The following is a 25124-nucleotide window of genomic DNA, read 5'->3' as shown; positions in this document are numbered from 1 at the left end:
TTAGTCCTGACCAGCTGGAAACCAGCTGATTTTAGTCTCTCTTAGAGTCTCTTAGAGGGGGCCACAAGGTTTGACTGATGCAAGGTTCACGCGCGTGATTTGGTCGGGAGGCTCACTCACAGGCTCACCTGAAAGAAAGCTGAGGTCTCGCCCTCTTGGCTTCGCCTGCCTTTACCTTGACCTTGACCTTTTAGTCCGAGAAAGGGAGAAATTGAAGGAAAAGAAACAGAAAAGGCAGATGGAGAAAAGACAGTAGAAGAAGCCCTAACCGGTTTTCAAGCGACGCGTGTCGAGTGGTCCCATCTGCACTTTGCTCTGCGTTGGACTGTCTCCAGTGCATGCATGTATACCTAGGGAGCGGTGTAATACCTAGGTAATAACTCGTTACTAGTAGCAGTTACTACTAGGTAGTTACTAGCATTCCTGATTGATGTTGAAGTTGTTTCCACCTGGGTGGGATATTAATCTACCATTATAGTGTAGAATACGAGGTACGGTACTATATACGCTACTAGATCAACCATATCTCTTTGTCTTCTCCCTTCGCAAGTTGAACTTGAACTTGAAAGATCCCTCTTCCATCTCCATTTCGACCAAGCCAAGCATGATTTGTGCCCATCGGGGGGGGGACTTCCCTTCCCCACCACATCCACATCCACATCCACGCATCCACAAAATCCACCCAGCTAGCGATGACGAAAGAGGTGTTTTACTGGCTTTTGCGCCTCTCGGCTGACACCTGTTGAGCCCGAATCGCGGCCGAAATGGTCGAGATGCTGTCATAAAGGTAATCTATCAATAATTAGTTAGTCTCCGTGTCCGTCTGCGCCTGTATCTGCGTTGATAGGATAGATGTGCATACAACCCGGAACCACAATCCAAATGAAGTTCATAAAAAAGTAATACAGCCAAAAATAGTACCCCTCCGGTCGGCAGTACGGCACCCCCTTGACATAATCATCGAAGAGGCTCGTCGCATAATATAGCGTATCCCCGTAGAGATGGCTCATGCACACCAGCAGTTGGATCGGGTGTCGCAGGGAATGCCGCCGTGTGGTCAAGTAGGCGACGACAAAGCAGAGAGGCCCCCACAGTAACTGACAACACAATATGAGACTAGTCAGTGGGTTATACTTGTATTGGGCATAGCTGCGAAGCACGGAGTACACAACTCACCACCGTCATCGTCTCCATGCACAACACCAACGTGTCCGAGGTCATGTATCGAGAGTCGGACAGGGCATATTCCTTCCAGAGCTGCCCGAAAAGATCCTGTTTCGAGGCCATATGGTTATGATGGATCATAAAGTAGCCCTCGAAGAAACAGTGCAAAGTGCCGGCTATTGCGTTCCGATTTTTTCACCTATTAGTTTGGTTCTCCAGGGCTTTTCTTCCAAATATTTCACTCCAACTTTGGGGGCACCATCTCCGGGGGATGTCATACAGAGCACAAACCACAAGATGGCGATCCGATCAGCCATCCGTAGCGATGGGCGCACATAACTGGCCAGGGCAAAAGTCAATCCAAGCAAGGCCGCGCATCCTCCACCCGCTGAGACGAGTAGCTCAAGGACGGAGGTTTGGTTGGGCGAATAGCCGACAATGTTCGCCCCGAGGGGGTAGTAAGGGTGGGAGGAAGCCGACATGACTGGCAGCTGAGTCGTGTGAAAAGCTTGTTTAAGAGCAGGACTGATGTGAGGCCGGGCTATTAATCGAGTGAAGTGTATTTTTAGCCGAATCGTCGATCAATTGATCAATCGATCGAGCTTGCAAACTTGAAGAAGTTGAATGTTTGCATGTCTTTTGCTCTTTCAAGTTGGGTGGAGTAGCTAAGATGAGCCAATTGGAGGGCCGTACGGAGTTGATATGATATGATACTAGTCACTATGCCTAAGGTAGGTAGGTAATGACTGTAGTACCGGTGTTTACGAAATGTACAGACAACTTGAACTTGAATGACTGACTCCAAATCCGACTTTTCTACTAGCTAGGGTTGGATATCAAAGTCGTGCTATAGTAGTGCAAATAGTAGAGAGATACTGCCGAGTCCCTTCAACCTTGAAACAATCTTGACATTAGCAATGACAAACTTCCTGATCATTACCATTGGTCTTCTGTATACCAAGATTATTATACCGAGCATAAGAATAAATAGTATAAAAGTTGAAAACATGAGATGCAATATACCATAGGTACTACTATACTACATAGTATACTACTATATCCAAAGCGGTCAGTCTCACCCGAAGGTCCTCCTTCTCCACCTCCACCGTGATTCCCCGAGTCTACTATCTATTGCTCTTCTTTCCGAATTCCCGAATGGCGCGGTTCTTCTCGTTCAACTTGAAGTTCCTCCAACATGGCTCCTGACTCTCATAGAAAGTCCGCCATTGATGCTTCTCGCGCCGCCATGGAATCCCCCCCAGGCATCGCTGCCTTGTTCGTTATCCGCTTCGACATCAGGACCGGGTAAGCCTTACTCCCCCTCCATTCTCCAAACTCAGGAGGGGCCCATCGTGATTCCTCATGCTAATGCGCATGCCGTCACAGATATGTGGTCTCATGGAAACGAACCACCCCGGGAGGTGAGTGTCCGTCGGAGTTGTTGCGACGCGTCAGGCTGACATCCGCGCCCCATACATAGTTGACGTCGAAGGCGTGGTCGAATACAAGTCGTTGCCTTCCGGTCTACACAACGTGAAGGATGATCTAGTGTGAGTCTGGTCCATGCGCATACAACGGATTCTTGCACATGAGGCTAATGCGCTTTTCTTCCTAGCTATTTCGTTCACGACCAGTATGCCGGCATCAGCTCATTCCTTAACCAGCCCGCCGCCGAGGTGGAGCGTAATGCGAAGATGTTTGCGATCGGCGTCCTCGTTCCTTTGAGCTCTGGAAGACTCGGGAAGAGCTGGCGACACGCTCCAAGATTGAGAGACTTGACGCTGTGAGTGCTTTGTTATCTCACCCCGCCCCAATGCCTAGTGGCAAGCTTCCCATCTGACACCTATGCCCCTGGCAGGAAATATGCCGCGGATATGTCCAATGAACAACCCTTGTCGGATTATTGGGATGCCTTTCAGATTGGAGGAACCGATTCTTCTGCTGCCGATTCGCCGGTCGACTCGCCAGTGAACCTTCGCTTCCGACCGGGCGACCGACCGGAGAACTTGTCGCGCAGTCGCGCTTTTAGCGATGCAATGGTATTGGAGACGTTCAGGCCGGCCCTGACACCGTTCCATCCGGCTTCATCACTTCCCGATTTTCTCGATTGCCTTGGTCCCTTGATATTCCCTCTATACCGTGCCGCATTACTGCGTAAACGCATCCTTTTCATGAACGAAGCACCTGTTCATATACCCTGCAATTATGGTAAAACGCTCCCCGTGTTCAACCTCTCCTCAACGCCTTCTGACTCTCCCATAGTATATGACCTATCGTTGCTAGCATCTCTACCGAACTCTCTATTACAAGAACTCCCGTCTGGATACATACCACCACTTCGACCTCGTCCCCTCTTCAACGTTGGTATACATGACATTCCCCACCTTGCATCTTTTGACACGACACGATCGAGTCAAGATCCGGACAAGGACCCCAGCTGGATTGCCTGCTCGACCGATAGTGTTTTGACTATGAAACCTGAACTTTACGATGTCTTGGTTACTCTTCCAGCCGCCCACTCCCAGCATGCTACTGAGCGAGTCTACCCTGAGATCAGTTTGATGCACCCTTCAAGTGGCAAGCAGAAATCGAAGCAAAACTTTGCTCTCAAGGCCACACAACGCGACGCCCGCCGCTATGCGATGCTTCGCAGAGGCCTACGAAATTTCGCCGCCGACCGTCCTACGTCCTCTGATACAGACTCATCTGACAGCGATTCTACATATTCCTCGAGCCCAGTTGTCGAGCCAATCTCATGGACCCGGCTCGCTTACAACTCTTTCATCTGGTGGGCGTCCGCCGGCGAACACCGCGACGGCCTCACCGAGGAGGAAGAGGAGCACCAGATTGAACAAGACGCACGACTTCTGGCAAGCGTGGAAAGTCTTGCATACCCAGCCCCCAACTCCACAAACCGCCGCTCCTTCCACGGCGAGGATAGTGGTCAAGAGCCACCGGAAGTTGCTCTGGTAGCCTACTTCCGTCGCCTGACAACGCAAATCTTCTACACATTGGCCGGCGCCATTGCGCGTCACGATTCTGAATCCGGGGAAGAGTGTATAGATGCTTACCACGATTCTCCGTATCTCGATGACGCAGAGAATGACGACACGGATCTATCGCTTTCCATGTCGCGACAATCCATTCACACAGATGATGACAACGCCCCTCTGCTGCGGCAGCGATCAAATGTGAACCACGCCAGCCAAAACAATGACTGGTCAGAGCAAGAGGAGTCAGGCAACGATGACCCAGTTACAATTACGATTGCCGATATGGCTGAGATGGGTTTGGACGTGTGGAGCGCCACGGACCGGATCTTTGTCGAGCAGCTCGTTACGCTCTGGTGGGGACGCCAGGCGCATGTGGACAGTGCACGGATTCGCTGCTGTGGAATTTCCATCCTCTAGGGTGGCCTTGGATTTCTTATACCAGCTAAGAGGTGATTTTTCGGTGCAAATTTATTCCTCTATTTATCTATCTGGGCCCGGGCCTAGGTATCACTGTTCGATCCAAACATGTTCTGTACATATAACTTGCATTAACAACAACCGCAGACAAGCTATAATGCAGACCAACCATTGACTAAGCCTTACAACTATTACTGCCTAGCCTAGGTGTAGACCCTTCCTAAGTTTTAGCTGTAATGTCTCATGGCAATCCAGCTTCAAGAACTTGGGATTCATGATTCCAAGGTTAGTATGTGATCACATTTAGAAATCAAGATGATGTGATTGTTGAATTGGCTGATAGTGGACGGTTCTCAACTCTCATTGGTCGAGATCTTACTAGACCCGTTTCGGCCGCTACGGTTCCCAATCTGGTGATATTTAGTTATCAGTTCAGTGGAGTTTAATTATTCTGAATATTTAACACAACTCATTTCTCACCCATTCTTTCTAATAATTTATATTTATGTGGAGCTCCTGAATATTTCACCATGTTTAAAATCACACCCTTTCTACTCCTTCTCGCCCAGGTCTGTTTGTCCACCTCGGCCGCCGTTCCGCAGCTATCCACTTCTTGCAAACGACAGACCCATCAAAATGGAAATCTACCCAATGTGACAATCTTTGGAACCGGAAGGACAATTGCAAGCAAAGGCACGACCAATACTCAAACTACTAACTATAAAGTCGGAGTCACCATTGAGGCGCTCGTAGAGGCAGTGCCCGAATTATGCGATATTTCAAATGTTTCTGGTCTGCAGGTCTCAAATGTTGATAGCGGATCAATCAACTCCACCGTCCTACTCAACCTCGCCCGATACATCAATGCCGACACGGCGACACCATCGTCTCACGGCTCTGTCGTGACACACGGGACCGATACACTTGAGGAAACGGCATTCTTCTTAGACCTGACAGTGAAGACTCATAAGCCGGTTGTTATAACTGGCGCCATGAGGCCTTCTACCGCAATCAGTGCCGACGGTCCTTTGAATCTGTATCAGTCCGTGAAATTAGCCGGCTCCGATGAAGCTCGCGATCGGGGCGTCCTGGTTGTGTTGAACGAGTAAGTAAATGGAACTTGAAGTGATTATATCCCCAATCAATACTAACATCGGTCATTAGCCGGATCGGAAGCGCATATACAACGACGAAGAATAACGCAAACTCCCTCGATACATTTTATGCTACCGAACAAGGCCAACTCGGCTTTTTCATTAACCAGGTTCCCAAATTCTACTCTACTCCATCGACCCCTCGCAACAAACCACATTTCAGCACTGGGGAAGCAGAATCTCTGCCCCAAGTCGATATTCTGTACGGATATCAAGACGCAAACCCGGCTCTCATCGAAGCATCCGTTCGATCGGGCGCTAGAGGAATCATTTTTGCTGGGGTAGGAGCTGGCGGATGGAGCAAGAGTGGACTGGACGTTGCGCAGAGAGTGTATAACGAGACTGGTATTCCAATGGTGTTTAGTCGGCGGACTGAGGATGGATTTTCTGGGGGCGACTCTATATACTCATTTCAGATGACGAGTGGATTTTTAAATCCGCAGAAAGCACGGATTATGTTGCAGCTTGCTCTTCTGGAGAATTATGGGAATGAGAAGATCCGGGATCTATTTGATGGACAGTGATAACTTACTGAATCTGTGTGATAAAGTCTTTCCAAAACAAGCAAGTTCCAGTGGTTAATAGTGAACGTAGTACTAAATAGTTAGTATTTAAAATAATATCCTTACAGACAAACCCAACCTTGGAACACCTGAGAACTTGAAATATTTACTCTTCCATGCGTAGCATATCTGTATAATACTAGTACTAGTATATAACTCGGTAACTACCCAAAACTAATTACTACTAGTAGCTGCCCAGGTGTGTTACAGTCTGAACTTTGATGCTGAAGCAAAAGCGTCCTTCGACAACGACCAGCGGGAGTCAATCGAGCTGTTCATCAAGGCTGCCAAAGCTTCAGAGTTCTAGGTGGTGACCAGCCTCTAATCGGGGTTCACGAAATCTGGCTGGTCTATCATGATCCCGGCCTAAGTCTCCACCTCCCAAGCCCCGAATACAACCGATCCGCTTCTTACTCCTAATGGAAGTATTCAGTTGTATTTCGTTTTTCAACCTTTGCTAGAAAGATAAACTAAATAAGTCAAGCCATTGTCAAGAACATATCTTTCTGCAAGCTGGAGACATTTCGATATTGAATAATTTTCCCCATAAGATGCGGGCGGTGCCATCTAAAGGAGATATCTAAAACCTCCATTGTTTCCACCTTCTAGCTCCCTTCTGTCAAGTTTCCGATTTAGTTTCTGTAAGATGAATCGGAAAACGGTAGCAGTAAATATTGCCAACAGAGAAGTCCCCGCATTCACACTCATGGCTAGAATAAAGCGAGGAGCGCCACTATCTGGGTAGAGATAGGGGCTATAGATCGATGAGCAATTTGCTATCGCATTTGTAAGTGCAAGCGCAGCTGCTCGTTTCGACGATGGCCGAGGAAGCGTATTTGCCACCCAGGAAATACCAATAATAAAAGCAGTATAAACGCCAGGAAGCATAATCATCATGGCAAAATATCTTGGACCGAATTCGGTCGTGGCTGCAGATATGATGAAACCAGCAATGGAGACCCAAAGGGGTAGAGTGAAATGGAAATAGCGTTCACCTGTCCGGTCGGCATTTCGAGAAACAGCCATAGCAACAATGCAGGACAAGATATAAGGAGGCACCGTGAGTAGAAGTGTGTGGATTCGACTTTCTCCAAGTCCTTCTACCACGGTGGGAAAGAAGCTGTTTATTGTACCGCTGGAAACTGCACCAAGGTTGAGAACCACGAGAAACCAAGTCTTCGAGTCGGTTATACACTCTTTAAACCCGCCCATCAACGTAGGTTTCTCTTCAGAGTCCCATTCATCTTCTCTGATATCTTTTGCTAGTCGCCAGATGGCGAGCTCTCGTTGTTGCTCAGTTATACAAGTCGAATTGTGAGGGAAATTCGGCAGAACGAAGTATGCGGCAAAAGCGATCAAAACTGTGATCGAGCCCTGCTGGAGTCAAAGGTCTGCATAAGGAAAATTACGAACACAAACAGTCGGGATGTACCTCGATTATGAATAGCCACCTCCATGCCAAGAGGCCTCTCACTCTGGGTGATATTTAGTGATGTATAAAAAAAGATGGACCGTTCCAACTTACCCATTCATTCCGTCATTGATACCGGCGGCTATCAGTCCGGAGAAAGCCCCTGATAGAAGAGACCCACAGTAGAGAATAGCAGTACGCAAAGATAGTTCCTTTCGGGTATACCAGGCGCTCAGGGTTGCCATACATCCTGGCTATTGTATGTTAGCTAGCCTGATATTGAAATAGAGGAATGACTGACAGACAAAATACGCTGCTTCAACGAAGCCGAGAATAAATCTGCTCAAGTTAGCTCAGCGTTCGCAGAAAAAATTCAACACTGGATTCATACCTGCATGCTACAAGACCGTCATAGCCTTGTGTTGCACCGCTGACGCCGCATAGGATACCCTAAATAATATTAGACAATTGAAAAATTGGTTCTTATGGCGCCCGCCCAGGCATTCAAGTTTGACTAACCCATATTATCATGCATGTTGGAAGATAAAGTGCGGGTTTTCCAATTTTATTCAAAAATAAATTGGACGGGACTTGCATTAGGATGTACCTGAAGCTATCAGTACTGATAACTGGGCTGTAAGGGACAAAGACCTACCCGACAAATAGAATGCTAACACAAGTCTTGATGAAGTCAGTAATAGAAGTAAGACTTTTGGGGCTTCGTAATTTTAAATACCTGGAACTGAACCGAAGTCAGACCTAGCTCCTCCGTGATTCCGCTTAATTTGGCTGCTGCGATCGCATTTCTGAATATTTTATTAGGTAGGATGTGCTTGAACATTTGTATGAAATAGTACCAGTACCTATCGAGATAATTCATGATGTAAATCAAGACCAGCATCGGCATAAGTCGGATGTCCAGCTTTCTGACCAGAGCGTTTTCCAAAGATGCAATTTCTTCACTTGTAAGCCCTTGTAGTGTAGGAGGCATGGGGTGAATAGAAACAGTCGAGCCCCATTCTATTTTCTCCTCTGGGCCATGTGAATGGTGCACGACTTGCTTCTTAACATCCGTCATGGTGAGTTACAGAATTGATTCAAAGAAGTAGAAAAGGTTATGGCATTTATAGAGGGCTTGTGTGCGACTTTATAATTCAATCCTTTTCAAGTTTTCCGCCTACCACAGGGCTGTCTTTGCCACTCCCTAGTAGGTAGTATTACTAGTATTTGTAATTCTATCTACCATCGGACAGTTCGGTTCGAACGGTTTAACCTCAGATTACTAGTATAATCAGCTGCATAGGAGATAGCCTTCCCCGCACATTTGGATATGCCTCCACAGCTTATCACCATTCGGCCGCTACGGGCTTTCTCCATGATTTAATTGGGCAGGCAGCCTTATACTCCACCTTCCGAAGCGGGGTTGCCTATGCCTTTGGTTCTCATCGCCGTAGCGGCCGTTTTAACGGACTATCGGCGCTATCTACTAGAAAGAATAAACTTTTGAACAAAACGACAAGAAATTTTACGCTGGCTCTCCAGGTAGTTCTCAGCCGTAGTTTCCGGTGAATGGAAAGAGACCTCAGTACGATCTCCGCACTTTCAAGTCATAGTCAGAAGAGACCAGCGATATAAATGGAGCAAACGATGCCGCCAGATGAAATACATTTGAAAGTATTAGCTTAGACGATCTTATTCAAGATGTCGCAGCCTTCTGTTCTCATAATTGGCGGAGGCGCCTTCGGCACTTCTACTGCTTACCATCTCTCCCACCGAGGTTATTCCAATGTGACCGTTCTCGATCGCCATGCAGCACCATCGAAGGATGCTGCGGCGACAGACCTGAACAAGATCATTCGAACTGATTATCCGAATCCTCTCTATACAAGACTTGGAAGAGAGGCAATGAGTGTGTGGAAAGACCAGGACTCGATTTTCCGGGGCATGTTTAGAGGAACCGGATGGATCATGTCTGCACACGAGATGGCCAAGAATTTCCTCAAAGCTGCGTATGAAACTGCGACCAAAGTCGATAAAGAATCTGCACGATGGATGAGTGTCACGGAAACGAAAGAAAAATGGCCTGAGTTCACTGGGTCTTTTGATGGCTGGCTGAACCTTTGGAGTCCGCAAGCCGGCTGGGTGAGTGGAAATCGAAATGATTCAAGTTCTGAAAGTTCTATTGGAAAATTACTCATTTCTTCTTCTCGTAGGTTCCCTCCGGACAAGCCCTTCTTCGATTTGCACAAACAGCCCAAGCCAATGGGGTCAAATATATCTCGGGGGATGCGGGCTTTGTCAAGCAGCTGATTTATAACGAAGCTGGCACTTGCATCGGGGCTCTGGCGGCCAATAGACAGGTACACCTGGCCGATGTGGTCATCATCTGCACGGGCGCAAATACTGCGACGCTTATTGATTCGAAAGATGAAATAATTGCCCGGTCGCATTGTGTGGGGGTGATTCAATTGACACCCGAAGAAGTCATCAAGTACAAGAACTTGCCGATTGTGGATGATTTTGAGCAAGGTGAGTTGCTATGGTCGACAGGAAACTGAATTTTTGGTGCTTATACAGTCCGACAGGCATCCTATTCCCTCCAGATGAGAACGGGCTCCTCAAGATTTGTAGTTGCCGATTTATTACGAACTACTATAACTCGTTCATCCCGGGCGCTTCCATCGGACATTCCCATGAAGACTATCCGGAAGACGGCGTTCCCAGAAAAATCGAAGAGGAAATGAGATCTTTTGTTCGTGATATGATTCCAGAGCTTGCAGACCGAGAGTGGACTTCAACCCGCATGTGCTGGTAGGTGTTAATTAGTTATGTTGATCCACTTCTTCCGTACTTGAACTTTGGAAGCTAACATAACATTGCGAACTTGAAGGGACGGAGATACCAAGGATGTCAACTTTCGCATCTGTCCTTACCCTAAGGCGAAGAACCTCTATATTGCCACAGCGGGGTCTGGACACGGATTCAAGTTCATGCCGGTTATTGGAAAATACGTCGTGGACATGCTAGAAGGAAAGCTGGACCAGGATTATATGGATCTGTGGAAGTGGCGGTTTGGCGCAACTCCACCAAAGACTGGCAAAGAGCCTCATCCGTGGCCACAGCGAGACTTGGGAGAGCTGGACGGATGGAAGGGCAGAAACAAAAGAATCATTCCAGGGAAGCTATAGATAATTGTACGTGATACTAGTCTTAGGTTACAACTGCCCCCTACCAGTATAAGACCTCTGTCTTTCTTCTAGAGAATTGCTTTCTTCTCATTTTCTTTCTTCAAATTTGGAATTATTCGCAACAGATAGCTTTACAGGAAAATATAAGATAGAAAGGCGATAAATTATTTAAAACAGATAGCGCGTTGAGTGTGGTTCTACCGGATATCAAGCCGAAAGTTGAAGTTGGCACTGCGGGGATCCGTTCAAGTTGGCCACTCTCCCCACCTAAAACACACCATCCGGCGGCGACAATATCTCCCCTCCCTATCCTCCCGGTCTCTACGCGTGATACTCTAAAATGCCTCGTTTCAAAGGGAGATCTATCCATGCCTGCCATTATTGTCGCAGTCAGAAAGTGAAGTGCAGTGGTGGTACGTCTCAGATTTGTAGTCCTCGACGCTAAACTGACAAATCGAGAACAGAACAACCGTGTACAAAATGCCGTTCAAGCCAGAGGACTTGCGTATACTCATCCCGAGAAAAAGCAATAACGATCCCAGAGAGCTATTTGCGAAGACTAGAGAACGGTCTTGCGCAAATCCGGCAGCCCGTTCGCAATAATCAGAGACTTGTGACTCAGACTGGCTACCAGTTCACAACTCCGTCGAGGAATGGCGTAGAGGAACAGGCCATTCCAGATCGATTTATTGAGAATTCAACAACGGAGCACTTTGTTCGCAAGCTCAAAGGTGTTTATTCTACCCGATCGCAAGGCATTTCGGGAGTTTCTGCCCTGTCAACCAGCTCGACTCCTGACCGATTCAATTTTCATGACAATGATGACCGATCTGCAAATTCAGATTACTCATATATCCCACTCGAAAATGACAGTAACCGTATGTATGAGATATACACAACTCTGATTTATTGACATTTTTTAACTGTCGCAGATGCCAAGGTTTTCGTCAAACTTCCACCACACTCATATGCTCTTTATCTGTTGGGCCAGTTTGAATCGTTCATGGGGTCGGACTATCACTGGTATAAGAAAAAGTCTTTCCGCGCCAAAATAGACGCCACCTATGATTCATCACAGCCACAGGCAGTTGATAGAATATGGCTTTGCTGCTTCTCTGTTGTTTTGGCTCTGGGGGAGTCATATAATGACGGTGTTGCGCCTTCATTTTTCGTCGGTGATAGAACAGGATTGCCAGCAGATGACCCCTGTGATGAAAATTCACGACAGATTACACCACCAGGAATTGAATTCTTCAAACAGGCACTACTTTTGCTGCGGCCGTCTTACGAGGAACCGACAATCGAACAAGTTGAAGCTCTCAACCTCATTGTAAGTCTGAAATGAAAGCTGATATCTCATGAGGTCAAAGCTCATCTCTCATAGACATTCTACTGCTATTCTCTTAATCGGAGAAAGACAGCGTATGCGTATGCCGGAATGGCTCTGCGACTAGCGAATCTCCTGGGGATTCCAAACTCATCGGTGCTACATACCCCACTGGAGCGAGAACACCGCAAACGCATTTGGTGGACGGCAGTTTGCATGGATATAATGACCTGTACCGAGCTATCATTAGCACCATCCTGCGCGCTGAATGACGATACTAGTGCGATCGTGGAATGCATAGGATTGCCTCCTGGTGAGGCCGAAGAATTCTCAGATTCTCGGTATCTTACCGCACAAGTCAAACTTGTTCGTATCAAATCCCACATAACCAAAACAATATCTGAGCTTCGCTACGGGAGTGTATTTGAGGCACATGAAATTATTGAGCCCTGCCTTCAAACCTTGAGAAATTGGAAGGCGGAGTTTTCATTTGGCCTGGATTTCAAAGAAGATGGTACATTTACGGAGAAGGCAATTTCAAGTCCCCCTATGCGTACGATTGCGTCACTACTCCTACGTTACAACCAGGTATGAAGAAATATCCGATATCAACCCCACAATATGAGACTAATAATTGCAGTGCTTTATCATTCTTCTTCGTCCACTGCTATTAAAACAACTTCAAGATCTCGTTCAGAATACTAGTGCAACAACTCCTAACAGCGAAATTGAGAGGTTAAATACCCAGTGCTTACAGGCGGCAACAAACAATACCGCAATACAGTTTGCCCTTTCAAAATGCCATAGCATAGGTATGTGCTCCTATCTCATTCAAGGCTAGACTCAAATTACAAAATAATCTCGAGCCACTGCGCCTTACTCCGTACTGACCTATGAATAGCAAAATTTGGGTTCTGGGACTCTCTCCACATATTCTCTGGTCTTACGGTACATCTGATATCGAGACTAATCATAGAGAGGCGACCCACTGCGTTCGCTAGCCTCATATTCAATGCACCATACGAGCCAGTCAAAAGGCTACTCGCGGAAATGGCTCAAGAGGGCAACGCAGCATCCAAAGATCACAACCGCATGATAACCGAGATAGAGGAACTGTTCACAGAAACCTCTTCCGATACCGGAATACTTGCTGAAGGGATTGAGAGTCTTGTAGACTGGCCAGACTATCTGGACAATGGGACACTAGGCTTTGAATTTGATGAGACATTTCCGTCAGTTGGCTGGTCATGATCCAATTGTCGATTTTTGTGGTATAACAAGAGTAGTCATGAACGGATAGAAGCCATACAATCAGGAAATTGAGGATCAGTCCACATTTGCCATGGGGACCAGTATCTCATGTGCCGTGTACATAGCCCGAGGGCGTCCCATAGGGGTTGAGAATGACCGATATGTGATAAGTCGATTGCAATAAATCACACTTCTTTCTCAGTGCCTTTGAGGGTCTTGATTCGTGGAATAATCCGTCAATACGGCCTACCGTTGCTTTTTGGGCGATTTCCCGTATCGAATGGGCGTAGGTACCTGCTAAGGGTCAAAGATGCTAGCCCCGGGGAGTTCCGAACAAATTATTCCCGAGGAAACCCCGCTGACCTCGGTATTCTTTCAATGCCTCCCTAAGGGGTAGAAATTACAGTATCCTAGGCAAAACAATCAAAGATGTTCACATTTGCTAAGATGATGAATTGGGACACGAATTAAAAGTGACGCAAGTGAAATCGGTCTGTACTCTGCATGCTGACTTTGTTTGCGCAAGCACCTGCGCCCAGCCCGAGTCATATGGACATACTGTACTCCGTACATATGTGCGCATGTACATACTCTGTACCATGTATGCTCATCAGGCTTTTCAGCCAACGGAATCATTGACCCCGACGATCCAGGGCTGCATGCAGGGGGCTCTGACCACTAACAGTCGTCTTCGACCCTCCATCATCATCTCTCCTGTAACAGGGTACGGAGTACGAAGAACACATTTCCACCATTGTCTTGAATTCTTGTTTTGGCCTCGGAGAGTCACAGATGGTGTGCGGGAAGGGAGTTACCATCTACTTGAACGTCACGAGTAGATCCTGGCTCCACGGTGGAGGGGGGGGCGAATGTAGGGTCCTGAGGTCTTCCAGGTAGGCTACGGCTATATGTCAAGATGTCAGACCACATTTGCTTATCACATTGAATGCACATCTTGCAGCAAGGACCGGCAGGGGATTTCGTCTCTTATAAATGTGACCTTGCTGCTGCGCCAAAACATGCTTACCTGACTTGTAGCGTATCATTTGCCTCTTGCACTCTTCCCACATTTCATTCGCACTCCATCCCTCCCACGCGCCCCGAGTCGTATCATACAAGATCCAAGTCGTGAAGACCAACATCGTGCGAACTCTGATCCAGTTTCGATCGTACATGAATCCATGATCTATGAGATTCTTCACAAATGACTCGCGATCTGCGTCGACCGCTCTTCCGATATTGCGGATCATGAGGATCAAGTCCTCCTCCCAGGGTGTCGCGGAATGACACCTGCCCAAGTTCTCCAAGGCCTCGGATATCAAACGAAACTCATCACTGGCAATATCTGCATTTTTGTGAGAATGAATCATCAGCGGAACATCAACAAAAAGCCGAAATATGGCAACTCACTGAGACTTGCTGCCCGGCCCGCAACAGGAGCAACATTTTCAACACGCCTAGCTGTCTGGCTCTCCGACATATTTCAGGGGTAAACCGCTGACTCACAACTTGAACTTCGGCAGCTGCTGGTACTCCGCGAGATCAGAAGCCAATGGGAAGAAAATGGAACAGAATTGATCGATACCTAGGTATCAACACTCTGAAGATGCTCTCACAGTGTTCAATGATATTTGCTATCCTAAGGCAAGATTTGTCGAGTTTTTTTCCAACCCGGAGATTGTGGGCCATCTGGCAAGGTACTTTTTGACCCATCATTCACTAGGTAACGGGGTATTACAAGCTCCATCACCAGGGTAAATCTGCCTCGATCGCACCGGTCAATTCTGCGCATACAACTAGTGGCCAAACAGCTTGTTTCCAGCTGCGAACACCAACCAATCTTTATCAAATTCATCGTGAAGTAACTTCTGTTCTGGTTCTTCATTGACCATACAATCGTCCTGTTGTACCTCTCCTTTGTCCGACCGACTGGCTTCAGTACTGCCGTATTCGATTCTTCAGACCAGACCGCACTGGATTCAGGGTCTGGTATTGGTCCTCGGCGCTAGACATGGTACAAGAGTTTCCGTTTGTATTTGTGACCTGTCGCATCTCAGCCGCGACATCGATTACTGTCTACTCTGCGTCAGGCAAGAGATTTTTAAAACGAGGAGGTTCAAAACAATCCAGCCATTGATTTGTTTTCGATTATCCTGCCGCACGTTCTGTTTTACTCCCGACTGCCGGGGCACAAGTTGAGAGAAGATAGTTCGGCCACACTTGATGTTCAACTATAAGTACAGTGAAGAAATGAGTTGGCTACTAGTGGTTGCTTAACAGGGATTATGACAAATTCGAGACTCAGCCCTCCGAGTGTTCAGCTCTATTTGGCCCCCAACCTAGCGAAAACAGGGGAAAGAAAAACAATGACAAAACTTTTAGGTCCCGACTCGCTTCCTCACACAACTTCCGTCTATCCTTGTTCAATATGATCGGCGAGCCAACTGAGCGTAGTCCGTGATTTCTTCAATAAAACGATGAACCACCTCCATCTCATTAAGCACGTCTCTTGCCATGCGATTTTTCGCCATCAAAAAGGCCAATTTGATTGGTCGTTGATCATGTTGACTCAACCAGCTCCACAGCCAATCAATATGGGTCTGATCTTCGTCGGCCAACTCGCAATCATCCCTCAATGCCTCCTGCTGCTTAATATCCACTAACCCGTGAAGATGTTCCTCAAGATTGTCTTCAAATGGAAATTTGAGAAGCCTGCTTTGCCATTCCCGCCGTGGATAAAGAATTCTCATCCATAGAAAAGCGCTCATTATTGCTCGAAGCTTCTCGTTAGGCGTGATCGATTCATTGGTAGAGCAGTGAACAATCGCACTCTTCCTCCCGAATATCGCGCAGTCGACGAGATAAAAGCCATGATCAAAGTCGATGCCCTCATAACATTGCGCAACCGCTGAGTAATTTTCGTCGCGACCAGCGTCTTTGAAGAAATCAGAAACGCAGTCTTTCACCGCAGCTTGACTATTAATGTTGTTTGATTGAAAAAAGCTTATCAAGAGTTCCGCTGATGGCCGGGTGTGGTTGTAGTCGAGGTTCCAGATCCGTAGTGATTTCTCGAAATACCAAGCAGCATCGTTGGGGCTCCTGAAAACCCGATTTCTCTTGGCTTCTTTGCAGGACTCTTGTTCTCGCAGCTTATATGAATCCAAAGCAAGGCTTTTCAAAACCGAATCAAGACGTCGGAATGAGCCTTCGTGATCTGAATTACGTGGTTTTCCCACGGGCTCCGCATTGTCCCATACAACGTCCACAAAGTTTTTCACTTCAATGTTGATTTTGGCTGCGATCTTTGAATCGGTCTCATAGAATGCATTTTGTTTGAGGCGATATTTTATAGTAGCACTTGGGGGCCTTCTTCCATTTGGCCGCTCCTTCAGACTTTCGATAAAGCACGTGGTAGAGTTCAGTTCTTCTACGATGAATGCCCTTCCCAAGATTCTTTTGATCTTAGGGTGATCCTCCACGTGATATATCATGACTTCAAGATCGACAGAGTTGGGGTACTGATCAGCCCCTCCTATAGGGCCCTGGGTAAAATTTGGTATGTCAGAATTGAGCAGAAGCTGACGGCAAACGCTTTCTGGTGGACCTCGCTTGATTTCGGATGACGGCATGTCGAGATTGGGATTGTCGGAAGGATGGAGACTTAAAATAGGTCTCAGTGTGTTATCCATCACGATGTCGAGACTCATTCTAGAGAAGGACACTCACTAGCAGGAAGAGGTTCAAATTTTTGATTGGATTGAATGAAAGACTTGGATCTGCGTGGGCCTAGTGTCAGAGACCTGCAAGGAGAGTAGTTATGTTCACAGAAATTTTTGTTTTTCTGGAATCTGAGGACTATCGTATTTATAGATTTCTTTCATGGTGAATACAAAGCCCGATTTCTGGAAAGCAAAATGTTCCAAGTCATCATCATGGGAAAAAAGAAAGTCGGTATGACTCTGAGGTTGTCAAGGGCAGGGGTTGATTTGAAGATTTTCATGATGGTGTGAAGGAGAGCAAGGGTTATCAGATGAATCGGTGAAGGAAGATGGGTGGCTATTCGCTATCAAGAGGTTCGTATGTTTGCCCGGGTGACGGCAATGCAGGTGAGCCGTGGACAATGACATGCTTTGGGGCCCAAGGCTTGCAGCCTCGATCTCCCAGTGGGCTCATGCGTGAATTAAAAGGTCGGGACTGCATCACTAGCGCTGATTCTCGAGAGTGTGAGCATCTCTGATTTGCCGATTACGCTACATGAACCGATGCCCGCACCAACAGCCGGAATACCCTTGTCAGTACCCAAGGTTGTGGTGTGAACGATCAAACGGTTCAGGAGATTCGATGAACTGTGGATCCATGGGACCTTTGAGATGTGATGGATCTGTTGATGTTCAGTACTCTAATTTTTATATGCATATCAAAGTACGAATGCGACTTCAATCTATAGAAGTAGGTAAAGACGGAGTAATGCCATGAGGACTACATGGTCCCCTAGAAAAAGACGCAATTTCCAAGAAGCGGGGAAGATAGCCCTGCTTGTCAACCATGACCGCATTCGTTCAGCAATGGATAATCCTCTTATTCGCGACGGCCCGAGCTTACTGCACCGCGCCACGCGACACCATCCTGGAAATAACTTTGCATCCAATAGATTGCCACGCTTTGCATATGACCATGGGCTCGGTGTGCTTTGATAGGACCAAGGGAAAGGGCCAGGCGGCTCATGTTCAATATTCTAGCTTGTTCCCGTGCTCTGCCCTACTTAAGCTGGGCACCCGAGTCTGAGAAATCGAACAAACCTGTTTAGTGGACATGATGTAGCCAATAGATGATATTGATCAGGTGCTTAGCTGTGCATAGCTGCGTCAGTACATGCCAGATGTGACTGCCTGAAAATGATCAGATTTTTCACTATGCAGCATGGTTAGCGACGCGCTGGGCAGGGTCAACCTATCGAGGATGCTATTATGGAAAGTCGGCCAGTTGTTCGCGCTAATTACCCAAGACTTGGGCAACTGGCACATAAAAATATTGAAGAGCCGCTCACCGCTTGAATTTGTTCGATAAAACATTGACATTGCGTTAGAAGATACATGTGGCTCCAATCAAGATAGTCAATCACTCTGACCCAGCTGTTAGGGCGAGAGGCTGCGAATGAAACCCTTGCAAGGGGGTTGAAGGGTTGGGCATTGGGTGTTCTTTCATCAACTATGAGCGGATATAGTTGCCGGAAGACGGTCATTCATGGTATGACTACTGCTTCTCCTCTGGCGAGACTCTCTACCTATCCTATCTCGATCGACGGGGTAGTACCTAGGTAGCACTCCTGAAATGTCAAGTTTGCTCGGAAATTCTGGGGGAAATGTTTTACGGGTGTCAACCTTGAACCTTGGGATATAGTTAGCATTACCACTACTAGTATTTCACCCGATCGTTGTATTTAATACCAGCAACTGACTGTTGCATGCAGATAATACTAGTTAGCTATAGGTCTGCCCAGGTGGACGACTCACGACGAACACAAAAACAGAAAAGCTCTGTATACTTGAAGTGAATGAATTTATACTATACCAAATACAACTTGAAGATATTCCGATGGCAGAACACCAGAAAGTACACCGTACGACACTGCCAGTGGAAGGATGATTGATTCTTTCCTGGACCGTTGACCCACCGCTCCCGAGATCGTCTTTTAACTTCTCCTCCGAATCTTGGGACATCTATTTACCTTCCTCACTCCTCCAACATCCATCGCACCATGGGCCAAATCTATTCAAAAGTATACGACGAGGCCATTAAGCTCCGAGAACTCCTATCCGAGATATCCACCACAAAACGATGTTTCGACGATCTGGTTTCTCGAGTCTGGACCCCAACATTGCCGGTCTCGAACCCCACCTCCTCATTCTGGCAAAACGACCCGATATTCCCGGAGCTGGTCAACATGCAATCTGAGACTCTCCCAGATACCGCCGACATTGTAATTATTGGGTCAGGCATATCCGGTGCCAGCGTGGCATACTCGGTTCTAAATGGTGTCCGGAACGACCAGAGAGATAAGCAGCCCTTGAAGATAGTCATGATCGAAGCAAGGGAGACTTGCAGCGGTGCTACCGGAAGAAATGGAGGGCATATCAAATGCGCCGCGTATTTGGAATATTCCTCTCTCAAATCAAGATACGGAATCGATAGCGCGAAGAAAATTTTACAATTTCAGAGACGACATATGCCACTCCTACTTGATATGGTACAGCAGATGGGATTGGATTCCGCAGAGGCAAGGGAAGTGGAGACGGTAGACGTCTTCACCGATGCGAAGGTATGGAACGAGGCAAAGAAGATGGTACAACAATCAAGGGAAGATGTCCCCGACACAGCTGAAGACATTCTCGTCCATGATGGTTCGAGTGGTTGTGAAGTAAGTATTCCCCATGGACCCGCCTTCCTCTCTTAGTCGCATACTAAGAGCCTTTAGAAATATAATGTTGATCCCCAACACTGCTTTGGAATTATATCCTATCGGGCTGCGGCGCTTTCGCCATACCGTTTCGTCACTGCCCTTTATTCATCCCTTCTCGCGTCATTCCCTTCAAGATTATGTATCGAGACTAGGACCCCCCGCTACCGATATACAAATCGAATATAAAGACACTGACCGGCCATTTGTGGTCACCACACCAAGGGGAGACATCCGTGCAACACATGTTGTACATGCCACGGATGGATTCGCCGCGAATCTCATCCCGGGAATAAAAGGGAAACTTTTCCCGATACGGGGACACATGACTGCTCAAAGCCCTGGAGCTTATTTTTCAACACTTGAAGGTTCACGATCATGGTGTATTCATCACAAGCGCGGTTTCGACTATATCAGCCAACGACCCGGTGAAGGCGAGCTTATGGTTGGGGGTGGGGTGGTTCAGTCAGAGGAAAAGGGAATGGAGGAGTTTGGTATCTGGAGAGACGACCAAATCAGTTATCGTATTCTTGCGTATCTGTATGGCATCATGCCTACTATGTTCGGTACCAATAGCTGGGGTGTCGATGAAGCTCCCCGGCCGAAGCAAGCATGGACTGGCTGTATGGGATTTACGCCAGATCTTCTACCTTATGTTGGCAAGCTGGAGCATAGTCTTACTCAACGGAAACTAGAGACTCTGTCGCGAGAAGGTGACAAAAAGGAGGCAGCCGAGTGGATCTCGGCAGGATTTCAAGGGGAAGGGATGGTTATGGCGTGGTTATCAGGTGTTGCTGTGGGTTTGATGATTCTAGGGGACGAGGATGATGCATTTGTGGAATGTTCAGGGATACCCGGAGGAAAAGTTAAGGATTGGTTACCTGCAGAGTTCGTTTGTTCCAAACGAAGGGTCGACAAGTTGAGTATAACAGACCTAGCAACGCTTCTGTAGCGTACTAGTAGATGTTGATTTAGGAAATATCACACAATTCGGAAATAGATTTGTTGCTATTTTTGCTACGGAGGTGAATTTGTCTACGATAAATGTGGGGGAAAAGTTTAGAGAATCAATATATTAGCAGCGTCTAATAAGACTCAAAAGCAGCCAGCCTCCCCAGAAGAGAAAGATATTAAAGGGAAGAGCAAACATGGGGAAATAGCTGGAAACTATAGGAACAAATGCACAGTGCGAACATAATTCAGTGGCAACACCATGCCAAAATAGTATGAAACATAAGAGCAACTTCATTTCGTGATAATCGTGATAAATGTAGATAAACTTTTCGCTTTGCACAATGTGCTTTAACTGGTAAAAGGTCGAGACCGAATCAAACACTCGATCTGATCTTTACTCATCGTAGAGATCCATGCTGCCAGTTTCATCCTCCATATCAGCGATGGAGGAGTCAGAGTCACTCATGGATTCATCTCCGTCGCTGTCAGTGGGAGTATGGTGGTTAGGCAGGACGTCGAGGTGACCATCGCGAAGAACAACACGAGCCTGCTCGCCATCCCGGATACTGCCACGGAGAATGAGGACAGCGAGGCGATTGAGGACTTCGCGCTCGATGAGTCGCTGCAAGGGTCGGGCACCATAAGCTGGCGAGTAACCCGCATCGCCAAGGTAATCCTTGACTTCCTCGCTGCAGCAAATTTCGACATTACGGCCGTTGTGCTCAAGGCGTTTCTGGACCTCGTTGAGACGAAGGTCGACGATCTTGCGGATCTCCTTCCGGGTGAGACGGTTGAAGATAACGGTGCTGGAAATACGGTTGAGGAATTCCGGCAGGAAGTAGTTGCGAAGTGCACCCATGACCATCTCGCGAGTTTGCGGGTCAATTTGGCCATCCTTGGTCGTTGGGCGGGCAAGAAATTCTGCGCCCAAGTTGGAGGTCATGACGACGATGCAGTTCTTGGCATCGACAATGCGGCCTTGGCCGTCAGTGATACGTCCGTCATCCATGAGTTGTAGGAGGACGGTGAGAACTTCCTTGGCTGCCTTCTCAACCTCATCGAAGAGGAGAATGGAGAAGGGGCGTCGACGAAGACTTTCGGTCAGCTGGCCACCGGCATCGTGGCCAACGTAGCCAGGAGGAGCACCGATCATTCGGCTGAGTGAGTGGCGCTCCTGGTATTCTGACATATCGAATCGGATCATGGCCTTGGGGTCGTCGAAGAGGAATTCAGCCAAGGCCTTGGTGAGTAAAGTCTTACCCGTACCCGAAGGACCACAGAAGAGGAAACTGGGAGGGGCGTTCGGATTGCTCAGGCCGGAGCGTTGCAGTCGGATGGCGTTCGAAACAGAGACGACTGCCTCCTTCTGACCGATCACAAGCTTACTCAACTTCTTCTCCATGTTCAGCAGCTTGTCCTTCTCGGTGGTGCGGAGTCGCGTGACAGGGATACCAGTCCAGCGACCGACGATCTCGTTGATCTGGTCGGGTCCAACTGCATCAGCGAGTAGAGCCTCACCACCCTCACCAGCGGTAGCATGTCGCTCCGCATCAGCTCGGGCTCGATCAGCCTCAAGACGCTCGATGAGGTTCTTGGTCTCAGGAATAGCATAGTATTCGAGATCGGCAGCTGTTTGAGTATCGCCGGAGCGCTCAGCCTCGTCGCGCTTGACTTTCAGGGAGTCGAGCTTAATCTTGGCATCTTGCACTTCCTTACTACGCTTCTTTTCGCTTTCGTACTTCTCGCGCATAGGTCGCAGTTCCTCGGTGACGTTTGCAGCCTCTTGCTTGGCAATTTCGAGCCGAGCTTTGGAAGCTTCATCCGTCTCACGCTCCAAGGCATGGATCTCAATCTGGAGTTGGCGGAGCTTTCGATCCAGAGTATCGAGTGCCTCGGGCTCAGACTCACGGGTGACTCGAACCGCAGCGGCAGCCTCATCGATGAGGTCAACTGCCGAGTCGGGGAGACGGCGGGCTGTGAGATAGCGAGCAGCCAGGGTAGCCGCAGCAACAATGGCACCATCCATAATGTTGACACCGTGGTGGACTTCGTATTTCTCTTTGAGACCACGGAGAATGGAAATGGTTTCAGACACCGACGGCTCCTTGACAAGAACCTGTTGGAACCGGCGCTCGAAAGCCTGGTCTTTCTCAATGTACTTGCGGTACTCGGTCAGAGTGGTCGCACCGATACAATGCAGCTGGCCTCTAGCCAGCATCGGCTTCAGCAGATTGGCCGCATCCATGCCGCCTTCGCCGCTCGATCCAGCGCCCATCAAAAGGTGGATCTCATCGACAAAGAGAACGATAGTTTCTTTGGAGTCCTCGATTTCTTTGAGGACACCCTTCATTCGCTCCTCGAACTCGCCGCGATATTTGCTGCCGGCAACTAGAGAGCCGACGTCGAGAGACAGGAGCCTGCATTGGGCCAAATTGGCAGGGATATCGGCATTGACGATTCGGCGGGCCAGACCCTCTACAATGGTTGTCTTACCAACACCGGGTTCACCAATCAGGACAGGGTTGTTCTTTGTTCGACGACTCAGGATTCGAATAACACGGCGGATCTCTTCCTCGCGACCAATGACAGGATCGATCTTACCCTCGCGAGCGAGAGCAGTCATGTCAATTGTGAATTTTTTGAGATTCTCATTTTCGCTTTCGGAATCGGCGGTCTTGGAGTCGACGCGCCGGGATCCACGGATTTGCTGCACGGCAGTATCGATCAATTTAAGGTTGGGGACACTGGCGTCGCGCAAGGCACGTTCGACCTGAGAATCCTGGACAACCGTTTGAATCAAGTGATCGACCGCGACAAAGCTGTCCTTCTGTGTCTTTGACAGGTCGGCAGCGGATCGGAGGACCTTTGCAAGTTGTGGAGAGACGGCAACAGTCTCTGGGGGCGGGTCTTGACTCGGCAGACGAACCAACAGCTTCATTAGTGACCGATCGAGTACCTGAGGGTCACCATGAGCACGTTCGATGACCTGGCGGAATAGCGGGGTAGAGGAGGATTCGTGGGAGGAGTGGCCCACGGGCTGTTGATCTTCGGATTCATCTGGAGTTGGGTTGAGAAGAGTGACAGCCAGGTGGAGGGGTAGGATTTGCGAGTGGGCATATTGTTCAGCCAAGCCGCTGGCATCCAGCAAGGCCTTGTTTGCCCGATCTGTGAATTGAGCGCCGTTCATGTTGAACGGAGTAGTGGTGGAAAATCAGTGGGGAGTTGTTTAAGTGTGTTGTTGTAGTGTATGTGTATTTGTATGCTTTGTGTGTGCGACTGGAATCAAGTTAAGTGGTGAAACGTGAAGGTGATCAGCCCACTAGATATACTCTTGGGCTGCTAAACTATCGATGCAACCAGACGTTCTAGTGACGACACCACTAGCCACGAGGTACTTCCACCGCCTTCTCGAAGCATCACCTGATTTCGCGAATGATCTGCCATCACGTGATATAACTATCTTCAGCCACACCTGGGTATTGAGTCAGCCACATTTCCTACACAGAACAGCCACATCATCCCACTTCCATCAGGTCACATGATCCTCCCAAAGAAGACAATTGCTATGCTTTGATGGAAGAAGATTCCCCTCTCATTCAGTTTAGGGAGTCCATACCTGCGATCCCTTCCATTGGCGGGATGACAGCCAAAAGTTTCCTTCCTATATCCCCATGTGGAGGCCGTTGAGTCCACTTGACGAGGTCGGATCCGGAAAATGAAATGGCAACTCTTGATTTGATCATGACGCGGTGCCGCTGACGCCAGCCTAGGAGCGGAACAACCAACCCCTCTTTTTACGATCGGGTCGATGGACTCAAGCCCAGCCTTCCATGGAAACCCTAGCTAACCCGATGGTAAGTAATCACTCTATCCTGCCTCAAGGTGGTGGCTGAACTTATTCGATCTACTTGGCCTGGTGTGTACATACGCCCCGGGCATCTTGAATATATCTCGATATCCACGATAAGCGGCGAAAAACATGAACATGACGTCAATACGACCGGTCAACATGCAAAAATACGATTAAACGAATAAACGGGATCAGACCTCGTTCGACTACTGGGTTGAGTATGAAGTCCTGATAGAAAAACAAAAGAGAACTTGAACTTGAACTCCGACAAGACAAAAGGACTTGACAATGCCCGCAGCAGTCTCCTCCGTCCTCGGTCCTACATACTCCACCCCTCAACTCACAGACGGGATTTTACCGGATGGCCAAAAATCTCCAAAAGAATCCACCCTATG

At 48.0% G+C, this 25124-nt stretch overlaps 10 protein-coding genes across 10 annotated transcripts; 5 read left to right on the top strand and 5 right to left on the bottom strand.

Annotated features, from left to right (window-relative positions):
* Nucleotides 1-709: 709 nt before the first annotated feature.
* On the bottom strand, nucleotides 710-1287 carry N7533_010217 (EXPERA domain-containing protein; the record flags this gene model as incomplete). The annotated part of the gene is made up of 3 exons (XM_057106867.1): nucleotides 710-792; nucleotides 863-1097; nucleotides 1177-1287. The coding sequence occupies 3 exons, from the start codon at nucleotides 1285-1287 to the stop codon at nucleotides 710-712; spliced, it is 429 nt and encodes a 142-aa protein (XP_056956084.1).
* Nucleotides 1288-2359: 1072 nt separating this feature from the next.
* On the top strand, nucleotides 2360-4574 carry N7533_010216 (uncharacterized protein; the record flags this gene model as incomplete). The annotated part of the gene is made up of 5 exons (XM_057106866.1): nucleotides 2360-2469; nucleotides 2551-2585; nucleotides 2645-2714; nucleotides 2780-2947; nucleotides 3023-4574. 5 exons carry the CDS (start codon nucleotides 2360-2362, stop codon nucleotides 4572-4574), a joined length of 1935 nt encoding a protein of 644 aa, XP_056956083.1.
* Nucleotides 4575-5104: 530 nt separating this feature from the next.
* Nucleotides 5105-6252, top strand: N7533_010215 (L-asparaginase; the record flags this gene model as incomplete). The annotated part of the gene is made up of 2 exons (XM_057106865.1): nucleotides 5105-5679; nucleotides 5739-6252. The coding sequence occupies 2 exons, from the start codon at nucleotides 5105-5107 to the stop codon at nucleotides 6250-6252; spliced, it is 1089 nt and encodes a 362-aa protein (XP_056956082.1).
* A 606-nt stretch (nucleotides 6253-6858) lies between these two features.
* On the bottom strand, nucleotides 6859-8780 carry N7533_010214 (uncharacterized protein; the record flags this gene model as incomplete). The annotated part of the gene is made up of 8 exons (XM_057106864.1): nucleotides 6859-7668; nucleotides 7724-7766; nucleotides 7817-7956; nucleotides 8008-8041; nucleotides 8094-8152; nucleotides 8222-8309; nucleotides 8358-8383; nucleotides 8439-8780. 8 exons carry the CDS (start codon nucleotides 8778-8780, stop codon nucleotides 6859-6861), a joined length of 1542 nt encoding a protein of 513 aa, XP_056956081.1.
* A 623-nt stretch (nucleotides 8781-9403) lies between these two features.
* On the top strand, nucleotides 9404-10890 carry N7533_010213 (NAD(P)/FAD-dependent oxidoreductase; the record flags this gene model as incomplete). The annotated part of the gene is made up of 4 exons (XM_057106863.1): nucleotides 9404-9844; nucleotides 9916-10231; nucleotides 10288-10513; nucleotides 10593-10890. The coding sequence occupies 4 exons, from the start codon at nucleotides 9404-9406 to the stop codon at nucleotides 10888-10890; spliced, it is 1281 nt and encodes a 426-aa protein (XP_056956080.1).
* A 480-nt stretch (nucleotides 10891-11370) lies between these two features.
* On the top strand, nucleotides 11371-13468 carry N7533_010212 (fungal specific transcription factor domain-containing protein; the record flags this gene model as incomplete). Its single annotated transcript, XM_057106862.1, has 6 exons — nucleotides 11371-11395; nucleotides 11454-11768; nucleotides 11823-12220; nucleotides 12275-12805; nucleotides 12858-13029; nucleotides 13119-13468. 6 exons carry the CDS (start codon nucleotides 11371-11373, stop codon nucleotides 13466-13468), a joined length of 1791 nt encoding a protein of 596 aa, XP_056956079.1.
* Nucleotides 13469-14379: 911 nt separating this feature from the next.
* N7533_010211 (uncharacterized protein) lies at nucleotides 14380-14948 on the bottom strand (the record flags this gene model as incomplete). The annotated part of the gene is made up of 2 exons (XM_057106861.1): nucleotides 14380-14813; nucleotides 14879-14948. 2 exons carry the CDS (start codon nucleotides 14946-14948, stop codon nucleotides 14380-14382), a joined length of 504 nt encoding a protein of 167 aa, XP_056956078.1.
* Nucleotides 14949-15891: 943 nt separating this feature from the next.
* N7533_010210 (uncharacterized protein) lies at nucleotides 15892-16959 on the bottom strand (the record flags this gene model as incomplete). Its single annotated transcript, XM_057106860.1, has 1 exon — nucleotides 15892-16959. One exon carries the CDS (start codon nucleotides 16957-16959, stop codon nucleotides 15892-15894), a length of 1068 nt encoding a protein of 355 aa, XP_056956077.1.
* A 2267-nt stretch (nucleotides 16960-19226) lies between these two features.
* N7533_010209 (NAD(P)/FAD-dependent oxidoreductase) lies at nucleotides 19227-20877 on the top strand (the record flags this gene model as incomplete). The annotated part of the gene is made up of 2 exons (XM_057106859.1): nucleotides 19227-19869; nucleotides 20063-20877. The coding sequence occupies 2 exons, from the start codon at nucleotides 19227-19229 to the stop codon at nucleotides 20875-20877; spliced, it is 1458 nt and encodes a 485-aa protein (XP_056956076.1).
* A 396-nt stretch (nucleotides 20878-21273) lies between these two features.
* On the bottom strand, nucleotides 21274-24066 carry N7533_010208 (ATP-dependent Clp protease ATP-binding subunit; the record flags this gene model as incomplete). Its single annotated transcript, XM_057106858.1, has 1 exon — nucleotides 21274-24066. One exon carries the CDS (start codon nucleotides 24064-24066, stop codon nucleotides 21274-21276), a length of 2793 nt encoding a protein of 930 aa, XP_056956075.1.
* Between the last annotated feature and the right edge of the window lie 1058 nt (nucleotides 24067-25124).

The sequence above is a fragment of the Penicillium manginii genome (genome assembly GCF_028828005.1).
Source record: "Penicillium manginii strain IBT 31320 chromosome Unknown utg000007l:1.0-2284322.0:1.0-2285126.0, whole genome shotgun sequence".
In the NCBI taxonomy this organism is placed as follows: domain Eukaryota; kingdom Fungi; phylum Ascomycota; class Eurotiomycetes; order Eurotiales; family Aspergillaceae; genus Penicillium; species Penicillium manginii.
The sequence above is the reverse complement of the archived record's forward strand: the minus strand, read 5'-3'. Positions and strand labels throughout refer to the sequence as shown.